The sequence below is a fragment of the Pleurodeles waltl genome, chromosome 11 (genome assembly GCF_031143425.1).
Source record: "Pleurodeles waltl isolate 20211129_DDA chromosome 11, aPleWal1.hap1.20221129, whole genome shotgun sequence".
Classification (NCBI taxonomy): Eukaryota; Metazoa; Chordata; class Amphibia; order Caudata; family Salamandridae; genus Pleurodeles; species Pleurodeles waltl.
The window spans coordinates 953067468-953084409 of NC_090450.1; the positions used below are offsets into that span (position 1 = coordinate 953067468).

Below are 16942 nucleotides of genomic sequence, written 5' to 3' on the forward strand. Positions count from 1 at the left end.
AAAAGCTGGTGGATTGATGCCTTGTAATACAATAGGCGGTACATTGTCTTCCACCTGTCTGTTGGCGGTTACCGCCGCAGTGTTTGTTTCTACCGCCGTGGCGGTCGGTGTGTTAAAGTGGCTGTCTGTGTTGGCGGTTTCCGCCATGGTCATGATTCCATTTTTTTTCCGCCAGCCTGTTGGCGGTATTGCTGCCGCTTTAACGCCAACTGCCAGGGTTGTAATGAGGGCCTACGTGAGGAACATGTTTGAGGAGTTACCTCTACATTGGAAGAGTCAGAAATGGGGTTGGATGTAGACTCTTAACTAGATTCAACAGATATATTATCGCTGCCACAGGATTCTCTTGAATCAAACCTGGAACAATTAATGGTATCTCTTGAAGAAACTGAATCGCAAGAATTAACCTTTTCATGGAACCTATATGGGTCCTCATGATTCTCATTGAGTGTTGTGATCCCATTACGTTTAACCTCTTGAAACGTCTTCTTGTCTTGTTCAGATTATATTTTTACCAGACTCCTTCTGCTCCACCAGCCTTTACCTTCCACTAAAACCACACCCTTTAAAAGTCTACACATTCTGAAAGGTAAAGAATATTTTGACTCTCCCTTTTTGATGCTGTTTGGTTTCTTTATAATTACCCAATCACCTACTTTGAAGTAAACAAATATTGTGTTATGCTTCTTATTAAAATAGGTTTCTATAATGGACAACTCACTGGCAACTTGGGCAAAGGTCTTCAAACTGAATTCAAAATTCCTTTTCTTGGACCATCCTTCTCTGATAAATTTAAACGCAGATGGTAGAATAGCATCTTTTTGCAAAGCCTTCAAATAATCTTTTTTGAAATGGAACAATTGGAGTTTGTGCACACTTTATCAACCAGCACCACCACACATTCCACACCATCTACCTGAATCTCTGACTTTTCAGATTCTAAGGGCATGCAGGAGAGGCAGTCAGATCTGCCATTCTTTACTCCAGGGAGATACTTGATGAGACAATTGCACTCTTGCAATTCAGATAGAGTTCTCACTAACCTTGCTGGTGCCTTACCAGCACCATTGCCATCAATCATGTAAATCAGTTGTTTGTGGTCCGTGAGTACTTCAAACTGAATACCCGACAACAATGTTCTAAATTTCTCAGTTGCCCAAGAACAGGCCAGTGCCTCCTGTTCAATGATACTGTAATTAGATTGAGAAGCTGTGAGGGTAAGGGAAGCAAAGGCCGTTATCTGTTCATGATTATCCACCCATTGAGACAGGACAGCTTTCAATCACATTTGGCTGGCGTCTATCATCAGTACACAAGGTTTACCAGCTGTAAACGCTGAAATAATGAGTTCAGAAGTATTAAGTGCTTTGATCTTCAAGAATGCCTCATTTGTTTCAGCAGACCACACAAGTTCCTGACCTTTTTTGAGAAGGAGCCTTAATGGTTGTACTATCAGTGCATATCCATGAATAAAGTGTGAATAGTATTCACATTGATCTACGAAGGTGTGAAGTGTGTCTTTGTTTTCAGGAGGATTAGTATCTTGACTAGCCTTAATTAGAGACATTTTAGGTTTGATCCCTGATCCAAAATGCAATGCCCTAAATAATCCAATAGGTTCACCTGTAATTTACACTTGCCTTTCCTTAAAGTTATTCCGATATCTTAAAATATACATAACATTTTCTCTAGTACAAGATTGGGCTCTCTTACAGTTGTTGCAAAAACATAAGCATCATCCTGGAGTGCCTAAAGTCCAGGGATTCCCATCAAACGGTATCAATGCACTTCTGAAACACGCTTGCTGCATCTGCCAAACCAGAGGGCATCCAAAGGAATCTGTAAAAACCAAATGATGTAATGAAGGTTGTGAGGACTCAACTCTCTACGGCAAGCGGTATTTGATGGTATGCAGATCTAAGATCTAACAAGGAGTACACTTTAGAGCGCCCTAAATTTCCTAATAATTCCTGCACCTTTGGTAATGGATGACAATCCACAATGTTCATGATTAATGTACGGACGTCTACACACAAAGGCATTTCACCTGTTTTTTCCTCACAATTACAACTTGACTGATGAACTCAGAGGATTCAATGGGCTCTGAATAACAACCTTAGCACATAGCTTATCCAACAAGTTTTTAATTCAGATATGACACTCAATGGGAATGGTCTAACTTTGTATATTAAGGGTATAGCTGTTTCCTTAAGTTCAATGCAATGTTCAAATTTGTGATATTTTTAATATTTTCCATGAAAATCCATGGGAATTTGCAGATCATCTTCTCAACCATAGTTTCTTCTTCAGATTCTGTGAACGAGCTGTGATTATCAGCTAATACCACAGGATTTTCAGAGCCAGGCATCGGCATTGTACCAAGTATTGCTTGATCTTGCCATCTCTTTAGAGTTATGCCAATTTCTGTGTTAACTTTCCTAACTTAACAAGAAAGAATGCCATTAAATACCCTAACATATCTATATCTTGCTCCCTTAAGGCCTTTGGGTTAACATCTGTAGCAATTAACGGAGTCTCACTCCATTTGTCATAGCACAAAGTGTCAAAGAGGATTGTAATTGGTGACCCTGGATCTGCAATCATACTTAAAGAAACTATCCCAATGTGAGCCATTCACCAAGGTCCTTTGCCTTTACTTTCAGAGTTAGTCTGAAGTGATTGTTAAAACCACCTTAGTTAAATCTTCTGCACAGTTATTGGCAGCCACATCAATACAGCTCACACTAAGTGGAGTTTTCGCATTCTTACAAACTGATTGAAAAGGTCCTATTTTGTTGAGCATTGGACAATTTATATTTTCGGCAATGTGAGACGTGGAGCCACATCTGTAACGCATAAAAGAACCTTTTCTTTGTGTAAACTTCACATATCGACTTTTGATTGAAGTAGCTGCAACAGTGTTAGATTCTATTGGTACATCAACAATAGATACTCTTTGTGAAATATTATCATCAGCCATAGGTTTACTAGAAATTATAGCCCATTATATACCTTTTGCAATATAAATTACTTCAGACAAAGTTGGATCTCTACAACTTAATAATCTCTCTTGAATTTTCTTTGATGCGCAGCTGAAAACAAGTTGATCTCTGATGTAGGTTTCAAGAGAACTTCCAAAATTGAACAATGGGGCTAGATTTCTTAAGGTTGAAATATACCCCTCTACAGACTCCTCAGTATTCTGTTTATGTCGTTTAAAAAAAATTAAACCTTTCAAGTAACACACTAGGTTTTTCAGAAAAATTGTTTGAAAGTCTGGTTACAGCTTCTGTGTAGATATTCCAGGAACCTTCACAGTCTGAAGGTGCAATTGCTTCAGGTAAATTGTCAAAGGCATTTTGCCTTTCATGCCCAAGTAGACTAAACAAAATTGCCTTTTTGCTTTTAGCACCACTTGGAAGGCAGGACTCTCAGCAGAAAGCCCAGGTGCTAGCAGAGAGAAGTCTTTGTTGTCCCTGAGACTTCAACAACAGGAGGCAAGCTCAGTTCAAGCCCTTGGAGTTTCATCATCATTGGGAAGTCACACAAAAGCCAGTCTTTGTCCTCTCTCACGCAGAAGCAGCTACTGCAGGCCAACCCAGCAAAGCACAGTCACAGGGAAAGGGGCAGCTCTCCTCCTCCAGCTTCTCCAGATCTTCTCCCTGGCAGAGGTTCCTCTTGGTTCTAACAGTAATCTGATTTTCAGGGGTTTGGGATGTTCTTCTCATACCCCTTTCTGCCTTTGAAATAGGCCTACTTGAAAGAGAAGTCCATGTTGTTTTCAAGATCCTGCTTTGCCCAGGCCAGGCCCCAGTCACACAGCAGAGCGTTGGAGACTACATAGTGTGAGGGCAGCCACAGGCCTTTCAGGTGTAAGTGACCACTCCTTCCCTCCCTCAGCCCAGATGGCTGATCAGGATGTGCAGGCTACACCCCAGCTCCCTTTGTGTTACGGTCTAGAGGAGAGGTGCAAGCATCCCAAGTGTCAAACTGGCCCAGACAGGGAATCCACAAACATGCAGAGTCAAGGAATGGTTTAAGCAAGAAAATGTCTACTTTTTAAAAGTGGCATTTTCAAACACACAATCTAAAAAAACACTTCACTAAAAGATGTATTTTTAAATCGTGAGTTCAGAGATCCCAAACTCTAAATTTCTATCTGCTCCCAAAGGGAATCTGCGCTTTAATAATATTTAAAGGCAGCCCCCATATTAACCTATGAGAGAGATAGGCCCTGCAACAGTAAAAACTGAATTTTATAGTTTTCACTATCAGGACATGTAAAACGCATATGTACATGTCCCACCTTTAACATTTACTGCACCCGGCCTATGGGGCTACCTAGGGCCTACCTTAGGGGCGCCTTACATGTATAAAAAGGGAAGGTTTATGCCTGGCAAATGGGTGCACTTGCCAAGTCGAATTGGCAGTGCAAGACTGCACACACAGACACTGCAGTGGCAGGTCTAAGACATGTTTACAGGCCCACTCATGTGGGTAGCACAACCAGTGCTGCAGGCCCACTAGTAGAATTCGATTTACAGGCCTTAGGCACCTCTAGTGCACTTTACTAGGGACTTACTAGTTAATCAAATAGGCCAATCAGGGATAAACCAATCACCATTACAATTTACACAGAGAGCATATGCACTTTAGCACTGTTAGCAGTGGTAAAGTCCCCAGAGTCCTAAAGCCAAGAAACACAGGCCCCAAAAAATAGGAGGAAGGAGGCAAAAAGATTGGGGATGACCCTGCAAAAATGGGCCAGGTTCAACAAGTCCCAAAACATATTTTCCCCATGGATTTTCCCATAGGGATAGTGAACATGACTAGAGCCCAAACCGCTGGATGGAATGACACCAAATTTGGCAGAAAGTGTGCTTTTGTGATTTGGTGTAAATCTGTTAAGTAATTCCTAAGATATTAATGGTTAAAAAATATAGATATCCAGGGATGTGAATGCTCTGCAAATCCAACTGTCCACATGCTCATTGGCTGCCAACACTTCAGTAAGTAGGTATTGGCTGCCATTTTGGGACTCAGCTTCATCCGAGTCCCAAAGACAAAAATGCAAAAAAAAGAAAAGGGGGCAGGGTAAGAATACCCTGAACCCCTAGCCTTGGTCCAGAGGCCCACCTGGGACCCCTCCAGGGCTAAAACGTATTTTTTTTTTAAATCTTGGAAACATCTGCAAGGCTCCCCTGCCTTTAAAAAAAATGTATTTGGCCCCGGGGAGGTGGTCCTGAGGGCCGGGTGTGGGGCTCGTTCTGTCCCCCCCTATTAATAATTTAGAAATAGCCCTGGGGAGGTGGTGGTCCCCAGGGGCTGGGGGTTCTGTGCGGCACCCTCCCACATTGTTTTAAAATGTAGCCCCTGGAAGGTGGAGATCCTTGCAGCTCAGAGGGGGAGGGGTGCCTGTGCTGTGCCGCTATACACTTTTTATAATGTTTTCCCGGGGAGGTGGTGGTCCCCGGGGCGTCTGCACGGCTCCACTAACTTTTTTTTATTATGTAGTCCGGGGAGGTGGTGGTGCCTGGGGCCCAGGGGGAGGGGTCTATGTGGCCCCCCCATGTTTTTTTAAATGATGTCCTGGGAAGATTGTGGTCCCCAGGAACTGGAGGAGGTCTGCATGGCTCCCTAAGTTTTTTTATTATGTAGCCCCAGGGAGGTGAGGGTTACTGGGGCCCTGTGCACCCCCCATGTATTTCTTGATCATCACGGGGAGTCCGTGGTCCCCAGACCATGAGGGGAGTCTGCAAGGCCTCCCTAAGTTTTTTTTATTATGAAGGCCCAAGGGAGGTGGTGGTCCCTGGGGCCCAGGCGGGTCCATGCAGCCCCCCCCTCCATATATCTTTTAATGTTGTCCCGGGGAGGTGGGGGTCCTCAGGACCCGGGGGTCTGCGCAGACCCTGGTTTTACTTACATGGAATACCATGTACCATGTAATTTAAAAATATGACTTCAGATTTAATAATCAATTAAAAGAGTAAGTAAATTGCAATAAATAGTTAAAACAAGCATTGCAGTGCGGTGAGATAATCGTGCTCAGTGCTCAAGCAAACGTGATGCACACATTCTCTGAGCTATATGTGTATCAGACGTTAAATTTACAAAGTGAAGTCACAACTTAAATATATTAAAGCTAGTCCACCTTATTGGTCTAGTAGTGAACTTACTTTATTATTTTTAATTAGTGATTTTTTAAAATTAATTTACTCTTTCAATAGATTATTAACTTTTAAATAATATTTTCAAATTACAAGGTATCCCTCACTTCTACAGGGATCATTGTTTCTTGTACTTTACTGACATCCCAGGTCCCTAGTGATCTCAGGATACCCCTCGTGACATACATGGTGTAATCTTTCACCTCTAATATTGCATGTTTTAAAATTAGTGGTGTTGAATTAATTACTAATGCTGGGATTTAAAAGAAGAGCAAAGCATTTTCCAGTGTCCTTAATAACAGCTCTCATCATATTTTCTCTTCCATCAGGCCTTGGTAGCTGACATGTTTGTCTTGAAAACTATTCTGCTGATTGGATATGGACTCATGGCTACAACACTGGCACTCCTCACTGTGACCCTGTCACTGAAGGTAAGAAAGGGCTAAAACATTCCCATCACGCAATGCCAATTGAGACATGGGCATTGAGGTAGGACTACAGATGCTAGTTTCGAAGAAACACTGACATAGTGATACCTCAAATACAATGTAATCTGGTTTACTAATGGTATATGGTAAGCAACCACAGTGAACCACTAATGTCCTGGTTGCAGTAGACCAAGGACATTGACAATGCCACACTTAGGAGAAGATATGGCTTTTCTGTGGGATGATTCGAGAAAAGGTCTCCATGCCTTTTCTCATTTATTAGTTGTTATAAAGCAGAAACAAGGGACAGGACAATGTACAGCAATAAATCCAATACATTCACATATCAGAAGTGTGTGTGGTTTTGTCACGTGCTTCAGATGGAATCCCTTCTGTGAGAAAGTCTGAAATTTGTAAAATTATGAGGGTCTCTAAACATAAATGCTGTATCATAAATTCAACCGGATATCCAATTGTAAGCCACATAAATGTGTGCTCCCCAGTCACAAGATAAAGATCTCCTTTAGAAACATTCAAGGCTAATCGGGCCCAAATTTGATACAGCGCTTCTTAAACGATCCCTTGGTCAGGAGCGATTCGACTGCATGGGCAATTTATAACTTTTTAAAGATGATTATGTGACTTTAGATTTACAGTATAAAATGAACCATGTGTTAATGCCTTCAGTAGAATGGAACGTGCATCTGTAATATCCAGGAAATTATAGGCATGGGCTATTTTTGTCCTGGTAAGATATGCATACCTGGATGAAGAAGTAGTGAATAGGGTGGACATGGATTTCTTCACTCCTGGACAGCACAGAACATAGGTTACCGTTGTCCTTGATTGGAGATATGATCTAGTCCCTGAATATTATCATGGAGGTACTGTTAGTGCACTTGCTGAATAAAACTTGGGGTGTGAGATTGGGTTAAAGTGTGACAAGGGCTTTAATTTTCTTGTTAGAACAGTCATAAATTATTGAGGGTCTGAGTAACATGGCCCAGTAGTTGTTAATGTTCAGGATAGGATGGGGCATGTTTATTGGTGCTCTGGATAGATCCTCTGTGATGGTGCATGGGCTATTCATATCCTTGATAGGATGGAGCATGGGTTTTGATATTATGGTTGGGATAGAGCATGTTATTGACGTTCTAGATAGGCTAGTGCATGGGTCATTGATGTCTTATTTTGGATGACATATGGGTATGGTTTTGGGCCTTCAATGACATGTTATATTAGTGTGCTAGATAGGATGGGCTTCGAGATTTAATGTTGTACATGTAATAGAACATGGGGTTTAGTGTGTTAGACATTTTTTTTAATTGGTTACTGGCAGCCTAAATAGCAATAGATATTGTGTTTAATGTCAAGCATAGAAAGGTGAATGTATTTTAATGCTGATCATAAAAGAAAGCCACCAATGTCTCTCAATTAATTAGTGCATAACTCATTGGTACAGATATCCTGAATTCAGTGGAGTGTGTGGTATTCTTCGTTTTGCCTTGCTTAAGATCGCGCTTTGGCTATCAACCTCATGGATAGTTTGAGTGTTGGGTTTATATTAATGGCCTTGGTATGCCATAACTTTCCTAATGGCTAGAATGTGTGATGGGTTGTGATGCCCTGGGATGTGGGTTTCAAGCACTGGATAAGACTTTACAAGGAATGTTACATTGGCACAAATTATTGAAGTACTTGATAGGATTGGACTAGTTTGTGATGTCATCTCTAGAATTGATCATAAACGATTAACATCTCTGATAGACTAGAGCTTCGGTTACAAATGTTTTGTGTAGGACTGATCATGGAGTTTGTTGTTTATCACAGGATGGACCATGGCTCACTAATTTGCTGCATAGAACTGCGCTTGTTTAATGGATATGTTGAGAGACAATTGTTGGTGTAACTTCTCACAAAGGTCCTCCACCCTCGTAAACGTTATCATACCACTTTATGTGTTGCTCTATCTATCTATCTATCTATCTATCTATCTATCTATCTATCTATCTATCTATCTATCTATCTATCTATCTATCTATCTATCTATCTAGAGGTAGCACTCTGTAGTTATGGTTAGGGTCACCAGGGATAGATAAGGCTTTTTCACATTGGTGTCCCTTTATAACTTTGCACCCATTTGATGAATCTGCGTGAAATTTTGCAGACCTGCTTAATTTTGGGAGAACTGATCATTTTGTGGCGTTTGGCCACAGGGTTGCAAAGAAAAAAGGGGTGGCCCCCAAAATAGGCTTCAAATCCAAAGTCCTTTTTTATAGACTTTTGTATTTCGCATAGCACAAATATCATCAGCTGAAGTTTTATTAAATTTGGCAGTGTTCTATATTAGGGGGTGCAGATGAGTCTGTGGGGTACTGCAGGTAAGTAGAGTAAATAAATTAGATGTTATGAGATTTTTAGCGTGATATCTTGGAGTAGATACTTGCTACTAGTAAAGTAGCAAGTAAGTCCAAAAAGTAAACCAGACTGCATATGTAAAGAGATACTACATGAACAACTGAAAGACCCATTTATGGTCACATGCTAATGGAATCCTATAAACAAATACATAACAAATAGAATAAGTCATATTCTTCATATGATTACAGTGCATGCTGTCTGACTCACAAAAACAAAACTGTCCCAAAAACCCAAACAAAGATTATCATTCTCAAGCACCCCATGCAACAAAATGAAACATTGACTCAGCAGTGAGCCACACAAACTACTGTTTGGAGGATGTGACAATTGGCCACTAGGAAAAAAATAGTAATCCCAATTTTTAGAACAATAACAATGATTGCCTTTCATTAACTTTGGCCTTGATATGTAGCACAATCCTACTAAAAGTAGCAAGCAAGCCTAAAGAATAAACTAGACTGCATATGTAATGTTTCAGATTTACTACATGAACAACTGAAAGACCCATTTATGGTCACATATATACAAATACATAATGAATAGAATACAACTTAATCTACATAAAGATTCCTTGCATATTGTCTGGCTCACAAAATAAAACTGTGCCCAACAAGCCAAACAAAAACTATCTTCCTTATCTACTCCTGTGCAAAGAAAACTGAAAAAGTGACAGTGAGCTACACAAACCACCAAATGAAGGACATGATAACTGGCCATTAAAAAAACAAATAATAATTGTTATTAGATATCATGCTATACCATGGCCCAAAATATAACTAAGGCCTAGCTGTATTATTGGATTGAGGTACCCTTGTGTTGCTCACTATGCTTGGCCCTTCATTGATTGGTAAATCTGGAGAAACACAAGGTAGTGCTATTCGCTGTTTTGCCTTCCTCTGCACTCCATAATATAAATTGCTGCTTTCACATACATCTGTATGCCACACCACTGTAGCCACTCTACTATACGCTATTTCACTGTATGCTACTCCACTCCACACCTCTCCATGGAATGAAACTCCACTCTACACTAGTACACTGAACGCAATACCACTCTACACCACACCAGTCTACCTTCCTCCACTGTATGCCTCTCCACTGGCTGCTACTGCACTATACACTATTCCACTCTACACCATTCTACTGTATGACACTCCACTCTAGTCTATTCCACTGTATGCCTCTCCACTCTACAACACTTCACTGGACGCTACTCCACTGTATGCCACTCCACTGCACGCTACTCCACTCTATGCCACTGCAGTGTAGGGCACTCTACTCTATGCCACTTCATTCTATGCTACTCAACTGGACCCCACTCCAATGTATGCCAGACCACTGCATGCCACTCCACTGTATGCTATCACATTCTACCCCAGTCTAGTGTACGCCACTTCAGTCTACAACACTTCATGCATGCCGCTGCATTTTATGCTATTCCACTATACGCTATTCCAGTGTACACCACAGCACGCTATTCCACTGTATGCACCTCCACTATATGCCACTCCGCTCTGCCACTCCAGTGTCGACCACTCCACTCTACACCACTCATTTTATGCTAGTCCATTGCACGCCACTCCACTCTATGCCACTCCACTATATGCTATTACACTCTACCCCACTCTACTGTACACTACTCCAATCTACACCACTCCACTCTGCCACTCCAACTTATGGTATTCTACGCTATTCCACTGTATGATATTATATTCTACACCACCTCACTGTACTGCAGTCTTCTCTTTTCTACCCTACAGCACTCCATTTCACGCCATTACACTGTACACAACTTCAATTTTTGCCCCTCTACTTTATGATTTTCCAGTCTACCCCACTCCACTGTACGTAAATCCACTGTATGCTATTACAATCTACTCCCACCCCACAATACACCACTCCAGTCTAAACCATTTTACTGTACGCCACTCCACTGTGCGCTACAACACTATATGCTGTTACACTTTACACCACACCACTGTACGCTGCTAAACTATATGCTACTAACTGTACACTTCTCCGCTGTATGCCAATCCAGTCTATGCTACTTCACTCTACGCTACTCCATTTTATGCCACTCCACTGTGAGCTACGCCACTCCAGTATACTCTCCTTCACTCTATATAACTCCACTCTACAAAACTCTACTACAGTCTGTTACACTACTGGACTCTACTGCACTGTATCCCTGCACTTTCCACTGTCTGAATTTGCTCTCAGCTCTATGCATGTCCACTCTATTATACAACACTCTAGGACAGTTTCCAGCACTGTACAACACAGCACTCTACTGTACCCTTTGAGTCGCCACTCCAAATTATAACTTTTTCCACGGCTCTATGCTGTGCCACTTCAGTGTATGACACCACATTCTACACAAATTTACTGGACTCTGATCCACTCTATGCCACTCCACTGTACACAACTCCACTCTATGCTATTCCACTCTATGCCACTCCACTCTTCCACACTCCACTGTATAGTATTCAACTGCACTCTATTCCACTGTATGCTACTCCACTTTATGGTAATCCACTGTATGCCACTACAGGCTACGCCAATCCACTCTGCGAAGCTCCATTGTATGTCACTCTTCTACACTCTAGATACTTCCAGTCTATAAAAGTCTACCACACTTCATGGGATTCAACAACATTCTACTCCACTCTATCACCTTACACTCCACAGTCCAACTCTGTACTACAAATTCTTTTCGATTTGACACATCACTTCACTCTATTGTATGAGACCCTACTCCAGTTAATAGCAGTTTACTACCTATGCTATGTGAGTGCACTCCACGCCACTCTACTCTACAACACACCAATGCACGTTATTGTGTTTTATTCCACACTAAATTACACCACTCCACTTGGCTCTACTCCACTGTAGAAGACTACCTCACTCTATGCTACCTAACTACAATCCACTCTATGCAGCTTCACTGTTTCACACACTACTGCACTCTATGCAACTCCACTCTACAATACTCTACTACACTGTATGCCACTCTGACGCTTTACTCCACTGTACAACAGTATACTTTACAGGATGCCACAGTACAACACTCTACGATTCTCTAGTCCACTACACAACACTCTACGCAACTCTTTGTATGCCACTGCAACCACTTTACTCCACTGTACTTTGACACAGTACTCCCGTCTACTCCACTACTCCACTGTGTATCACTCCAAGCCATTCAACGCCATTGTACTCTTTAACACTGTATGCCGATCCAATGTACCACACTCTGCAACAGTGTATTGTACACTACTTCACTCTACAAAAATCAACTAGATAGTATGACACTCTTCTCTACTATATTCTACATCTCTTTCTGATACTGTACGGCACCCCACTACACTCTAGTGTGTAATCTGCGACTCCGGTGTACTCAGCTGTATGCTACACCTCTCCACTCTGTTGCACTCCACACCACTGTAGTCTGAGACACCACTCCACTCCACTCTGACACTTTATTCCACTCTACACTACTCAGCTCCAGTGTACTCCACTCCACTATAGTACACTTTACTACACTGTATCCCACTTGATGCTGCTGTACTCTACTCCTCTCTACGCTGCTCTACTGTCCAACACTCTACTCCACTTTATGCACCTCCACTCTACAACACTACTAAACTCTATGCCACTCTTCTCCACTCTATGCCCATCCATCTCTGTGCCACTGTACTACACTGCATGACACTCAATGAAATGCCACTCAACTTCTCTCTGATACGCCACTCCACAATATGACATGACACTCCACGCTACAACAATCTTCTCCACTATACTTTATGACACTCCCCTTGACGATACTCCACTCTATGACACTCTAATTCATCCTACTCCACTCTTAAATGTTCTACTTCACGCTATGATGGTCTGCGACATCCTACTCTATTGTTCAACACCCCATTCCACTGTACAACTCCCTGCTCCAAGCCACTATATGAGACACCATGCCACTACACTATATAAAACGTTACTGCACTGTATTATGTGCAACTAGACTGTACTCTACTCCACTTGCATCCAATCTACAGTAGTCCCCTCTATGACAATAGACTTTACAACATTTTCCTCCACTGTACTATATGACACTCCACACAACATCTCTCTGCTTGTGACACTGGGCTCTAGGATTTGAAACACATTTTTAATGAAAGCCCCCACTGACATTCAATGAAAAAACGAAAGGTTGAAGCTTAGTTATAGTTAGGAAACCTTATTTTCCCAAAACAAACAAAGTTTGAACTACACAAACTATAAAAACTCCAAAGTGACCGTTAGAACTTTCATTTACAATTTTTCCACCACCTTCAAATTACTATTAGTATTGGGCCTTGTTACACTCTCTTTTCAGCTCACTAAGGGGGTCATTCTGACTCCCGCCGGGCGCGGTCACTGTGCGCCCGGCGGGAGCCGCCAAAATACCGTACCGCGGTCGGAAGACCGCGGTGGGTATTTTGAGGTTTCCCCTGGGCTGGCGGGCGGCCTCCAAAAGGCCGCCCGCCAGCCCAGGGGAAACCGTCCTTCCCACGATGAAGCCGGCTCGTAATCGAGCCGGCGGAGTAGGAAGGTGCGACGGGTGCTACTGCACCCGTCGCATATTTCACTGTCTGCTAAGCAGACAGTGAAATACAAGCGGGGCCCTCTTACAGGGGCCCCTGCAGTGCCCATGCCATTGGCATGGGCACTGCAGGGGCCCCCAGGGGCCCCGCGACACCCCCTACCGCCATCCTGTTCCTGGCGGGCGAACCGCCAGGAACAGGATGGCGGTAGGGGGTGTCAGAATCCCCTCGGCGGCGCAGCAAGCTGCGCCGCCTTGGAGGATTCCAACGGGCAGTGGTAAACCGGCAGGAGACCGCCGGTTTACCCTTTCTGACCGCGGCTGAACCGCCGCGGTCAGAATGCCCTCGGGAGCAACGCCAGCCTGTTGGCGGTGCTCCCGTGGTCGGTGGCCCTGGCGGCCACCGGCCGCCAGGGTCAGAATGACCCCCTAAATAGACAACACTAACTAAAACTTGCCACTCTACCATGCACTGTGTTGTGGCAAATAATGTCATTTGAGAAGTTATAAGTGTGGTTCCACATATTGGTATATACCCCATTAGTTAGGGAGAGATAAAAAATTTCAGTCAGATAAGGACCAAGTATAGGGGCTGAGCGGGCGAAGATGAAGTGAGGGCAGGGGTTGTGTGGAGAGCACTTATCCAGAGAATTGAAAAAAGGCAGAAATGAAATTCTCTAACTAGCCCCCAAGTGACATGTCTTTACCAAGCTCTGGGGGGATGAAATGTCTTGAAAAGAAAGCAGCTCTAATTTTACTTCATGGTCTTTTAGAGGTCATGGACGGGTCTGTTTTTTTTCTGAGCTATATATAAATTGAGAGACAAGTTGATTAGAAAATGATCAGACCAGAGTAGGGGAAACATCACTAAACAACGCGGTCAATGTAATGCTATTCGTTGCCCACGCTGCCATTACCACGCATATGCATTTACTACGAATGCGTTTAGCATGCATGCCTTTACCACGCATACGGAAGAGAGAGCAGTCCAGTGTAGGAGGCTGGCCTGGTTTGTAGTGGGTACCTAAGGTACTTACACCTTATACCAGGTCCAGTTATCCCTTATTAGTGAAATGTAGTCAGTGTCTACATGCCAGGCTCTCTAGGGGTAGTGTGGATCAGTGCCCAAGGCATAACTAGGAGACATGCAAAGCTCATGCAATACCACTGTAATCACACAATACTCACACACATAAAAGAAAATACTTAGGCCCTCATTACAACATGGGCGGTAGAAGCCGCTTACCGCCGTGCAGAAGACCGCCAAAACACCTCCGCGGCCACGGAATCCCGCCACAGCTATTATGACACACATCTCGGAATCCGCCGAAATTCAGACACCGACACAACTCCGCCACACCAAAGGTCATTGTTAAACTGGCGAAAACAATTCCTCCACCGTCACGCCAACAGAAACACGCCCATGCTATCATGACACACAAATCCACGCGGCGGTCTTTCAACCACGGTATTCCACTGGCGGTACACACCGCCGCGCTCAAAATACACACACATCTCCAAAACACCGCCACATTGGACAATTCCAAATACACACACCTGACACACATACAAACACCACTCCCACACACCCAATTCAATATAAAACACACACCCACATCACCCACAAACACCTACAACCATAATTCACGAACGAAGGCCAGAGAGACAGAGAGCACAGCAATTGAGAACCCCATCACACAGAGGCACACAACACCATCACCCATACAACATTCCACGCACAAAACACCACACATCACTACACATCACCACACACATCAACACTTACACCACCCCACACATCACCCACACCACCCCATGTCACGCCAAAGACACCCCGGTTTTCCGAGGAGGAGCTCAGGGTCATGGTGGAAGAAATCCTACGGGTAGAGCCACAGCTATTTAGCTCACAGGCGCAGCACACCTCCATAGCCAGAAAGATGGAGCTATGGCGCAGAATCGTGGATAGGGTCAACGCTGTGGGACAGAATCCAAGAAATCGGGAGGACATCAGGAAAAGGTGGAATGACCTACTGGGAAAGGTGCGTTCTGTTGTCTCCAGGCACAACATCGCGGTACAACGGACTGGCGGCGGACACCCACCTCCTCCCCCACAACTAACAACATGGAAGGAGCAAGTCTTGACCATCATGCATCCAGAGGGCCTCGGAGGAGTCGGTGGAGGAATGGACACTGGTAAGTCAAATCTTAACTATCATATCCCCCACCCTACCTGCATGCTATCACACACCCCCACCCTCACCCCCTCCCCTATCACCCCAAACCCTCACTAATGTACTAATAACACAAACCACTCATCCCAACACCAAGCCCTGCATGACACAACTAAGTATGGTCACCCCTCACCAAAGCATGCTCACTGCACTTACCCAGAACAACCCCCTAACCATCATCACACAAACCCACACACAGGAATGCTTGCACTGGGGTACACACACACCCACCCATTGCACACCATTACACACACACATGCAATAATCATGCTCTCATATCCCTGCAGGACCACTAAGGAACGTCACCACACCGGAGGGTCCAGACATCTCCACTCCACCCACAGAAGAGGCCCACAGTGACGACAGCAGCTCTGCCCTACTGGATCCTGATGACCAGCCCGGACCATCGTGGGCCTCGGGACAGTCGGTTCCCCTTGCACAAGCACAGCCCAACACTGACCTTCCACCCTCTGGTAACACCAGCACAGCAACCACCCAGAGGGCCCATACCTCCATACCCAGGACACATCAATCAACGGTGTGTCCACCACTACAGGGAACCCAGGATAACCCACCACCCCAACAACAACAGGGACATGGGGGCAGTGGTAGTGGGCACACGGTCCAGGGGACGGAGGCACAGGAACACAGGGGAACTGGGAGGGCTGCTGTGCGACAGGGGGTGGACAGGCCAAGGGAACCCACTCTCCACGAGGCCCTCTCCTCCATCATGGGAGCATACCACCACTCCCAGGAGACGATGGCGACGGTCCTGGCCAAGTTTCAGGAGACCCAGCGCCTGCGGGAGGAGCAGTATTTGGGGTTCAGGGAGGAACTCAGAACCATCAGCTCCGCCCTGGGCACCATCATAGGGGTGCTGAAGGACATACAAAAGACCATGAGGGACAGCGTGGCACTCCAAGGGGCCCCTGACACTAGCATGGACGATGAACTGCCCACCACCTCCGCCGGTGCTAGTGGACAGGACGCCCCGCCACAGGACCACCACACCAGCACCCCACCCCCTGCAGACGGACAACCACCACGCAAGTGGTCCCTGAGATCCAGGAACAGGACAGAGCAAGATGGCAAGACCCCAGCCAGGAAATGAGACCA

The 16942-nt window shown here is 44.3% G+C and overlaps 1 protein-coding gene across 4 annotated transcripts in view; it reads left to right on the top strand.

Annotated features, from left to right (window-relative positions):
- Positions 1–16942, top strand: part of LOC138266405 (solute carrier family 2, facilitated glucose transporter member 9-like) — a 473687-nt gene that overhangs the window by 324444 nt on the left and 132301 nt on the right. For all 4 annotated transcript variants that reach the window (XM_069215176.1, XM_069215174.1, XM_069215175.1 and 1 more), the window contains one exon: positions 6497–6598. In XM_069215176.1, coding sequence (XP_069071277.1) covers positions 6497–6598 — 102 coding nt within the window. The remainder of the gene's footprint in view (positions 1–6496; positions 6599–16942) is intronic.